Source organism: Galeopterus variegatus, unplaced genomic scaffold (assembly GCF_000696425.1).
Source record: "Galeopterus variegatus unplaced genomic scaffold, G_variegatus-3.0.2 Scaffold830, whole genome shotgun sequence".
Lineage (NCBI taxonomy): Eukaryota > Metazoa > Chordata > Mammalia > Dermoptera > Cynocephalidae > Galeopterus > Galeopterus variegatus.
This window is the reverse complement of record NW_007726941.1, coordinates 111,603-122,909: the sequence shown is the minus strand read 5'-3', so window position 1 is coordinate 122,909 and position 11,307 is coordinate 111,603. Positions and strand designations below refer to the sequence as shown.

General features: G+C 41.3%; 1 protein-coding gene across 1 annotated transcript in view; it reads right to left on the bottom strand.

Annotated features, from left to right (window-relative positions):
- PDZD2 (PDZ domain containing 2) overlaps positions 1-11,307 on the bottom strand; it is a 117,387-nt gene that overhangs the window by 29,376 nt on the left and 76,704 nt on the right. The window contains exons 13-16 of the mRNA XM_008572759.1: positions 5,457-5,538; positions 3,923-3,957; positions 2,887-3,043; positions 698-1,491 (exon numbers count right to left, since the gene is read on the bottom strand). Coding sequence (XP_008570981.1) covers positions 698-1,491; positions 2,887-3,043; positions 3,923-3,957; positions 5,457-5,538 — 1,068 coding nt within the window. The remainder of the gene's footprint in view (positions 1-697; positions 1,492-2,886; positions 3,044-3,922; positions 3,958-5,456; positions 5,539-11,307) is intronic.

The window sequence follows — 11,307 nt, the reverse complement described above, 5'->3', positions numbered from 1 at the left end:
TGAGGTTCTGGAAGGTTCAATAACTCGCCCAGGTGTCACTCAACTAGTGCCAACTAGTCAGTGGAGGAGCTGGTCCCAGGCCCAGGGTTTTACTCCACCTGCAACATAATGCCTTTCCATCGTCAACACTAGGCCCCGTGTACAGGTAAGAGAGAGGTGACATCTTTTGGCGGAATGACCTTATGACTAATAACCTCCTGATGTATTTTTTTTTTTCCTTTTTGTCTTTTTTCGTGACCAGTAACAGGATCGCAACCCTCGGTGTTGCGCCCGTACCACAACCGGCAACGGAATCGCAACCCTCGGTGTCGCGCCTGCACCGCGCTCAACCAGTGAGCGGAGTCCGTACCACAACCGGCAACGGAATCGCAACCCTTGGTGTCGCGCCTGCACCGCGCTCAACCAGTGAGCGGACCGGTCTCTATATGGGATCCGAACCGTCGGCGGGAGCGCCACCCCACTCCCAAGCACCGCACTCTACCGAGTGCGCCACCGGGCCGGCCCAATCCTGATGTATTAATAGGCTCCCAAGCCCTCCCTGTATTTCAATGACTGACTCTGTTGAAAGATAACTCTCCAATCGCTAGTAACTAGTACCCTTTCTTTCAGGCAGGTTACCCTAGGCTTGATAACAGACTTCATATTCATTCACACGATATTCACTTAGATTCAAAGTAACTAAGAGAAAGTCAGTTACCTTCTCCGTAGTTCCACCTGGCTGAAAGCTGGTGACGGTTACTTTGATGGAAGTGGCCTGGACTGTTAAGTCTAGATCACACGGTTCATCGGCTCTGCCGGTCAGGTTCACTGTGTCTGAGCTGCTGGCCCTGGCCTCGGGCCTCTTGCAGTGTGGGCTGACCCTGGCCACTGGTTTGTGCCTGGACCCTAGGTTTTCATTCTTCTGCTGGGGGGACCTGGAGCCCTCTGTGCTAATCAGACTCTGGGTGCCTGCATAGACTTTGTATTCCAATTTGGGTGAACTCTTTGATCCTGACAGTTCCTTCTTCCCCAAGCCTCCAGGGCCACTCTTGGCCTCTACAGAGTCCAGCACATTGGCTTCATGGGAAGTAGTGTCCACCATATCCTCTGGGACACTCTTCTGTAAGTCCACCGAGCTGCCAAGGACAGGCACTGAAAAGGCCTTGCTGACCCGTGTCTTCTGGGGTGGCTCTTCTTGGTTGTTGACATCCATGACATTGGAAGAGGCCGTCAAGACACGCCTAGAGTCACCCCCTGTCAGAGGTCTGCCGGGACCCGGCAGGGCCCCTGGGAGTGAGATACAGTCCCCCTGTCCATCAAACTCTTCCTCGTCACTGGCATCATGGCAGCCCACCCTGCTCTGACGGAGGAGCGGGTTTCGGAGGCCCTGTGGGCTTCCAGGGAGACTGGCTTGTCTGGCAACTGTCACCTGCTTGTGGAAGAGCCCAGAGGCCCACTGGCTTCCTAGAGACACAAGGCTGTTGGCTCTGGCTTTTCCCGGCTCCTTGTGAACTGGCAGGGGTGGAGAGAGAGAGGTCAAATGAAATCGAGTTTCCCATCCGGCCTGGTCTTGTAATCTAACCCCATCATGACACACCAGCGTTCCCACGTTCACAGGTGCCAGACACACAACCTCTGGCCACTGGACACCAGGCTTCAACAACATGGCTTCTCGGGACCTACACAGAGTGGACAGCCTATCTCTTTTCTTTTCCTACTGGCCTCTTCCTTTTTTGTTTAAACCTCAGCCTCTGGATTGTTAAACATGCTACTGTCTAGAGATAAAAACATGTAGTGCTTCAACCTCCATGAAGTCTGACATATTGCTGGGGCTCAACCTCAACGCTGCTGCTGAGAATTCCTCTCTAGAAGGATGCCTGAGGACCAGCGACATGTCTCACACACCTGGGCCTTCTTTCTCATGACCCGGGGTCCTGCCTTCATCTGCAGAAAAGGGGGCTTGATTAATAGGCATGTGTGCTCCAGGAACTGCTGCTGCTGAGAATTCCTCTCTAGAAGGATGCCTGAGGACCAGCGACATGTCTCACACACCTGGGCCTTCTTTCTCATGACCTGGGGTCCTGCCTTCATCTGCAGAAAAGGGGGCTTGATTAATAGGCATGTGTGCTCCAGGAACATGGTACAGCGAAGCCTGAGCTGTCTTACTTCTCAAAGATGATGTATATCAAGTCCTCTAGGCCAGGGAAGAAAGCATGGCTGCTTTTTATCCTGCTAAATATAGTAAAAAATTACACGTGCATCCTCCTGAGATGTTCCTATCAGAGAACAGAGTAAGCCCATCAACAGCTCCAAATAAGATGCTCATCACTGATCTCCCCCAAGACAGGGGGATTTTCTTGCTCAGATATTAGAAATAAAAAGAAAACCTCATCAGAAGTCTGAGAAATTAGTACGTTTCACATCAGATTATCTCATATTATCTTGAGCAGATAATGAGATTTTAAAAAACCCTTTTGATAATATCTGTCTTGTATGAGCTGAATCTTTCACTTACTGCCTTCTAAAAAGAATTAAGTTAGGACCTAAAGAGAGAAGGGACCTGGAATTTGGCTGGGATTTCTTAAAACGTAAGGGTGTCAGGTTGCCCACCCAGATTTGATGCCATAAAATTCAAAACGATATTATATAAATGGCATCTAAAGGGGGTCCAGGTTAGTCACTTTTAACCGCTGGTGCAGAACGTGTGCTGCCTTTTCCAAGGGTACACTCTGTATTTAATCACGGTAGAAGATGGCTCCTATTCAACCAGAGGCATGGTTTCCAGCTCTCTTTTCATGTTACAGCACCAGGACAGTTAAACCACCACAGCCCCCAGCACAGAGGTGGAAATGAGTAATTGCTCCCTGGAATGCAGAGACCCAGGCCCTCCCGGGCGCCCCTGCTTACCGGAGGTGCCAGGAGGCAGGCTGCCATCCTCCGACGTGCTGCAGCTACTTCCCGGGTGGTCCTCGTCCTCAGAGCCAGCCGCAATGAAGTCTGACAAAGGACCTGGCACATCGTGGGCAAAGTACTGGGAGAGTTCGGAATCAGAAATAAGGGAGTCCTGTTGAAGAAGAAAATGCCGGATGACTGAGAAGACGTACTAGGAGCAGATGTTTTAAACGATAATTACTTCCTACCTTTCCAAGAACACTTTGTTCTAATCCACGGTCATTGGAAACAGCTGTGATAGTAAACTCCCACTTCCATTTACTTTAGGATGGCTAAATTAACAATTAATGAATAAAAAGGTGACTGCTGCTTGCCAGAAAATGTTTTTAGAGTTTTTTTTTTTTTGGCCAAATTTTTGGCAACGATCCCACTTCCATTTACTTTAGGATGGCTAAATTAACAATTAATGAATAAAAAGGTGTCTGCTGCTTGCCAGAAAATGTTTTTAGAGTTTTTTTTTTTTTGGCCAAATTTTTGGCAACGATCGAAAAAGCCACAGCAGTGGTATATCAACCATCCCAGGAAAAACATGGGGGAAAGGATAGGAAAATGGAATGAAATTCCAAGCCAACTGGTTCAGCCAATTGATTAAACAAACAAACAAAAAAAGGGAAGTTTGAGTCCCGCACCCTGATCCTTTGGGACTTAGGAGGAGTCTAGCTGAGGGAGGTTACACAGTCTCCTTACAGTTTCAGGTCCCAAAAAACCAACTTGAGCTGCTTTATTATGGAGTTTGCAAAGTTATTTTTCAAACTATAGTTCAGTTCTTTTATTTTGTTGCTCTATTCTTTCCCTGAATGAATATTAACTAAAAGAAACACACATCTGTGTATTTGTTCTCAAATGAACCTTGTTGCTATTTCCTGTATAAAGTGGCAAAAATGACTCATGGGCAGAAATCTGGACTGTGCCCTCAGGCTTGACTTATGGGTTCCAGGAATTGGTTTGTGGTCCAGCTGAGTAAGGTAGGTAGCGGTGCGCCGTGACTCACCTTTTTTGCAAAAGAGGGACTCTTCAAGGGGGTACCTGTTGGGGGGAAAAGCCACCATACTGTCAAAACAATGAAGCTCAAGTCACAAATAGGCTCACATCCTTAATTAGAAAAGAAGGAGCCAAACATATTAAACGAAACTCCCTTTGCTGGACTGGCACTGATGGGTTGTGTGCACAGGTGTAGATGTGTGTGCAATCTACCAGGGTACCTGATCCCCACTCCCATCCCACCTCTCAAGATTCTGCTCACACTTCAAGCCCCAAGTTGGATGCTATTACCTCTACCATGATCCCAGTTGGAAGTAATTTCTTCTTCTGAATTTGGAATATATTGTACACCACCCACACATCAACTTCCACATTAGCATATTTTAATTTATGAGTGGATATGTCTCATCTCCCTTCCTCCTCTGTTTAACAATCTATAGAGCAGAGATGTTGACTTATCTGACCCCACAGTGCTGGGCACTGCACCTGTTATCCACTAAGTGGTGATATTTGCTGAGTGTAATGAGGGATGAATGAACAAATGAACACCACCCAAAAAACTCATGAAAGAACTTGGAAGAGGGCTGAATATCTATTTCAATTGTTAACTGAAGGATAAAAAGTCTCAACGTTTAGACTTTAAATTGTACGCCATGAGTAAAAGAGACCTTGGGCATGAAGATCATGTCTTAATAAAATCTTCTAAATGACTGAGTGGAAATGTTGGGATTATGAGAGCACAGCTTTCAGGAAGGTCAGGATAATGAACTGGTGGAATAAAGAGCCTATTGTGGCTGTGTCCACTTTAAATATATTAATTATGAGTGCAAATAATCAGGGTATTTCATCATTGCCAAAAAAAATCCTATGCCTTCTTTTTTCTCTGACAACCAGTAATTCATGTCTCAGTTTCCTTTCCTCCTGGACATCAATCTGAACATCAGTAAAATCTGGAGCTCAGAAATGTTTGAAGAGTCTCTCTAGGTTTCCATGCTACAGGAAACATCAGTTTTAAAACTCTATGCAATGTTTCCTATCTTAAATTCACATGACATTCCTACTATTTCAATCCTTCTCTGCCTGAACTTTTCCACTTAAGGAGGAAATGATAATTTTTGCTGCCTCTATTACCCTTTTTAAATTGAAACTTTTTAATTGATGTAAAAAAAATTACAGGTTTTTAAATGGATAATATTCTGCATCTACCAAATTACTGATATTTTGGTATCATTTCACTTTCATCTACAGCATTTCAGATGAATTGTGCCCAAATACATGAAATCCAGCTAACTCACTATTGTAAATTATTTGAAAATAGTATAAGAAGCATGCATGATTAGATCTTTAATGAAGCATGTTAAATAACTGCAGAAATCAAAAGTAGCAGCCAAGAGAAGGCATAGACTCTCTTTGACAGCTATTTTCACCAAACTTGATAATTACAAAGAATCCAATAATATGGTACCAGGGAATGCCCCCCCCCCCCAACCTGGTGAACTTAATGAGAAACTCTTCTGAATGTTGAATGAAAATGCATACAGTACCTAAGCCAGGAGAGGAATTGGCTTCTTTGCTCTCCTGATAAGTGCTGCGTGCTATCACTTCATCCATTTCCTGCTCAGACACCTGATTTTCAGCAGAAAGCACAAATTAGATGGTTTTATATATTTATTTCCCCCCATAAAAGTAGCAAAGGCCAGAGCCAAAGTTGAGTGCAGATAAAGAGTCAAACCACGGGGTTAAAGATTATGACCATCTCTGAAGCAATAACTCAGGGCATGTAAGAAGCACAGCTGGGTTAATGGATTGCTTCAAATAATGTTCGCATAACAAGACCTTCAATTGGTTCCCAAGTTCGTTAAACAAAGCATTCAGGTGCTATGATTATCAACTATCTCTAGAACAAACTTCTAATTCTTTTAAAAATTTTAAACAAACATGCAAGAGTATTGCAAGAATAGTATACTCTTCACCAAATTCACTAGTTGTTAACATTTTGCTACATATATATGCATGCACTCTCCACCGCCCGCCCCCCCTTCACTCAGAGCTATAACTTTTTGCTAAACAATTTGCTGGAAAGCTGCAGACATCATAACATTTCACCCATAAATATTTTAGCATGTATCTCCTAAAAACAAGGACTTTCTCTTAAATAACAATGACAGTATTCTCAAACTTAGGAAATTTATCGTTGGTGACTGTCTAATATACATTTAATATTCCAATTTAGTCAATTGTTTCAATACTGTCTTTTAGAAGTGCTACTCAAAGTGTAGGCTGGAACGAGTTCACAGAAGGTTTGACACCAGCCGGTGCGATGAGATGACTTTCCTCCAGAACGCAAATTAGCACGCAGCTCCCTTCATCAACAATGTCTCACTAGGGAAAAATGTCAACTGAACTACGTGGTGTATATTGTGATGTAACTGATTTACATTCTGATGCAAGCTCATCTTGTCGCAGACCTGTAGCAAACTGTCACGGACCGACTTCTTTGCGTAGTAAAGCTTGATAGAAAAATTGTTTTTGGCAATCCGGAATGCAATCTGGGATTTAGTTGTCATGTGTCTTTAGTCTCCTCTAATCTGAAACAGTTTTTGAACCCTTCTTTGTCTTTTTATGATACTGATATTTTGGAAGAAACCAGGCCAATCCAAACCCTCAGTTGGATCTGTCCAATAGTTTCCTCATGCTTAGATATAGATTATGCATTTTTTGGCAGAAACACCACAAAAATGGTTTCCTTCTCAGTGTATTCAGAGGCACTCAGGGTCAATGTGTCTCATAATTAGTGATAACTTTGATCTCTTGATTAGGATGGAATTTGCCAGATATCTCCATTAGTTTTTTTTTGGTCATTAGTGAGTGATCTGTGAGGAGATAGTTTGAGACTATGTAAATATCCTGCTCTCCCATATATTTTTACCCCATGGTTTTATTACTGTCGATCATTCTTGCCTGAATCAATTATTACTATGAAGTTTTCAAAATAGTGACTTTGGGGCTGGCTCTAGCTCAGCGGTTCCTTTGACAAAGAATCAAAATAGTGATTTTATAACTCTTTTATTCCTTCTATATTTATTAGTATGATGGTAGATTCATGGACTTTGTTTCTATCAATTGTTATCCATAAATGTCATTATTCATGGGAAGATTTTTTTAAAAGCCTGACATATACTGAAATATATGATATTTTAGAAGATAATTAGAAAACTTATAAAGTTTCTTTTTTAAAGGTAAGAATATTTTAAACTTAGAATGGAAATTGGGTACTAAAATAACATTTAGCATAAACAATATTTGGATAAGCACAGTAATTTTTCTTAAGTAAACAAACAGAATTCAGCATTGCATTTTACCCTAACAGATAAATCATAATCACATCTAGGCCTTTATGTAATAATTTTTAGTTGGCTTCACAGGTAATAAAACATGTACGCATACCTGCACACAGGCATATACATTTGCACACAAACACCTCCCCAAAGCAAAGAATAATTTTGTATCAATGAGCCAGAGAAAATATCAGCTTAAACAGTGGTTGCTATTTTTCTTGATACTAGGTTTTCAGTATTTGCAATTGTTTTTCTGAGAAAAAATGGACTTCTATTGCTTTCTTTTACTTAACATAAGCTAGAAACTACTATCCTAGGAGGTCCAAATCTTAGTCTGTCTAGACCTGGAAGGTTAGAATGTCCCAGTCAGGTAGTCACTGCTCCAGACGTTATGAGAAACAGAAGAAAGTGATTGTGGTATTTCTCTTGGAACAACATGAAAACTAAGGAAGCACATACATTCAGTATCAGAATGTACTACTGACATGAAATGCTGGGCTAAGTGGTACAAAAATACATTAAGCATAGAATGGAATCTTGACCAAAAGAAAAATATAGTATGATGTTACAACTAAGAACACCATGTTTACCTAGGAAGAAATGTGAAATCTGGTCAAACAAATACTGAAATTTGGTTTTGCTGGACAAATCTCCAACACTATCAAAGAAGACAATTTTACTGTGGCTTGAAACATGAATCAACCTGCATGTTCAATGGGATCACAGACCACCAGTCCATCAGGATTATTGTGCATTGCACTGAAATGCCATTTTGATGTCTGTACTGGCAAAATAGGCAGATGCTTTTGAGTGAGGTGAACTGGACCCCTGAACAAATCATGACCTGTGTTACGCTGAAAAGGATTTTGAAGTCAGACATGCCTTGGGGCCAATGACTGCAAACCACTGAAAACTTAATTTTCTGTAATGTTGCTGAGGGATGTCTTAGGTCAGCCACAGCTTATTAGATTGCTTCCTAAGATGGGGTAAGGAGGTGATGTGGGTGATAGAATCCAAGTGGAGACCCTGGAGGAAGGAAGTGAGAAATGCTCTAGATGTAACCATGTAGTAAAATGGTGTTAAAAGTGACCCAAAAAGAATCACGGGGACAGCAGCGGAGCAGAGTAAAACAGAGTCTAAGAGAAGATGTCAGGAACACAGAATAGAAAGGAGAAAAATGGGAAGTGACAAATAGGAAAAAATGAAAAAGGGTGCAAGGACTTGATTTTATTAATGATATTTGTTAAAAAATACTTATGTAAGGTATTTCTGAGAAAGCATATAGATAAAACAATCTGAAAAAAAAAAAAAAGGAGTGGAGTTGACTCTGAATCAGTCTAATGGCGATCTTTGTCCAAGCACATCAAATCCCCAGATCAAGACATGGAGTTGCAGCCTGACATCACTTATTTGTACTGGAAAGAACCAGTACGACAAACATCACTGAGATTCTCAAAATGACGCCATAGAGAAATCTCAGATGTGGCACATGGGGTGACCCACAAGGCCTCTGGGCACAGACTTCTTACTCTTAAGATGGCCTACAAGTCCATCAAGCACAGTGGCCTGGGATCATTTAGGATATAATCAGTACTACAAATAGTACAAAAGGTATGGCCATATGACAGGCATGGGTAAGAGCTAATGTTCTTAATGAGCGTTTTGAGTTGTTAAGAGGAAGAGGTTAAATTTTGTTAAATACAACCTGATCACAATTTTAGAAACAAGCCAATTTAAAAATATTTTTATCTTGAGTACTCAAAACGACAACAGAAAATAGTGTTCAAAGTGGGTTGAGTTGAATTTGTTGAAGTGTCCTACGGTTTGCTTTAAAAAATTAAAAGCAACTATAATGGTGTAGAAGAGATATGACCAAATAGCAGCAGAGGCCGAAAACTTATGGGTTATGATTATCTGCAAGTTCAGCATGGGTCAACAGTGTGATAATAACGCCTTAATTAAAGAAGTACTCTGCTCAGGACAACAATGTCCCGGACGGAGGAGGCGGTCACTCTTTAAACCGGGTCTCTTCTTTCATTTAACAACAGTAATGACCTCACACTGTAACAAAATGGTTCTTAACATTTTGGGGTCATGAATGACAATTTGATATAAGGTATTGACTGTCGTAAATGCAAATATATCCCCACATTGTATAATTCATAAAGTCCCTGTGCAATGGTTCAAATGTGTCCCCCAAAAGTTCATGTGTTGGAAACTTGATCCCGACTGTAACAGTGTTAAGCGGATAGAAAATCTGATTATGATAATTGACAGGTGGGGCTTTTGAGAGGTGAGTGGATCATGAGGACTGTGCCCGCCCTCGTGAATGGATTAATCCATTCATGGAGTAATGAGTTATCACAGGTGGGGACTGGTAGCTTCATAAGGAGCACACGAGAGAGCTCTTGCCATCCTTGCCATGTGATTGCCTGCAATGCTATGGGATCCTCTAGAGAGTTCCCACCCAGAAGATGGCCCTCACCAGATGCGCCCCTGGGCTGTGGACTTCCCATCCTCCAAAACTGTAAAAAATAAATTTCATTTCTTTATAAATTATCCAGTTTCAGGTATTCTGTTATAAGCAACAGAAAACAGACTAATACACCCTGTAAGGGTCCATGGACTCCAGGTTAAGACCCCCTTTGGTTTAGATGGTAAGTTTCTTGAGTAGAGATATGTTCTAATTCATCTGTGTAGGTAATGAATTTGATATAGGACAAGGGTTGATGATCTGCAGGGAGACACAGAAGGACAGCCCGTGCTCCACTATCTTGCTGCTTGGTAGCCTGCCTGCTCCCCAACCTCCATGCCATTCCAGTTCACCCTAGTGCCTCCGCCTCTTTTGTTCAGCACCAGGTTCACATGGGCTGGTGGTACCTACAGCTGAACTGCTAATGTTAGACTTGAAGGATCTTCCCTCTTTCCTACTAAGTGAAACTTGTGAGAAAAAGTCATTTAATGGGTCATTCTCAACAGAAGACTGTATGAGTCTCTTCACAACCAGAAAATGGGATAGCTGTGGTGATGTGGTACGTCCTGTTGGCTCAAGATCACAGGCAGTTCCCTCTTTTTTCCCATGGAGTTGTCTACATTAAAATTATCTTTTAATTCTATTTTTCCATAAATCAAGAAAGGACCTCCACTTTCAGAATGTGTCTTTAGGAGAACAAGCAAACCTGTATTGGAAAATGTGAACGTAAGATAAATATCACGGCTGGGAAAATATCCATATGTATTTATGCTATTTAGATAGGTTTGAGAATATTTGTGTTAGTAGTTAATGGAAAAGATCCTAGTATGAATTTAAAAATTTAGTCTTGAGGACCTGGATCATCAGACAGAAAAACAGTATCCTCCACAATACTGAATAAACTTAACAAATAACTTCTCCATTATAGTTTATTTGAAATGTTGGGCTTTATTTTTATCCAAATTTGATTGAAGCAAAATTCACAAAGTAACGTTTGCAAATAAGCAATTGGTTTCCAAAGCCAGATTTCATCTTATTTTTATTTCTTTAAGTTGTGTGAGAGATAGTCATTTCATAAGATAAATTGGTATTTTTTGACCCAACAGTTAAATGAACCCTAAGAAGGAAATGTTTCTCCTCACATCTGAAGACGTTTATTTTTCCTTTAAGAGTAAAGGAAAAATTTTGCACTCTAGGAATTCTGTAAAAATGCAAAAACAGTCACTAAAGTGAATTAAGTGATTATCCAAGTTTAAGTTAAATTCTAAATAGACATCTTTTCAACTACTATAAAAATTTATTTTTATACTATTTTACAATCTTGACACATTCTCATTTTTTACTTGAAGAAAGTTTAAAATTCACTGGACCTGTTTTAAAAATTAATTAACTACTTAGCATTAAACTTAAAGATGAGAGAATTTCCAACACGTGGGCAAACAAAGACTGTAGTTAAAAAAAAAAGATTTCGGGCCGGCCTGGTGGCGCACTGGAGAGTGCGCCGCTTGGGAGCGCGGCGGCACTCCCGCCGAGGGTTCGGATCCCATGTGGAGACCAGTTCCCGCTCACTGGCTGAGCGCGGTG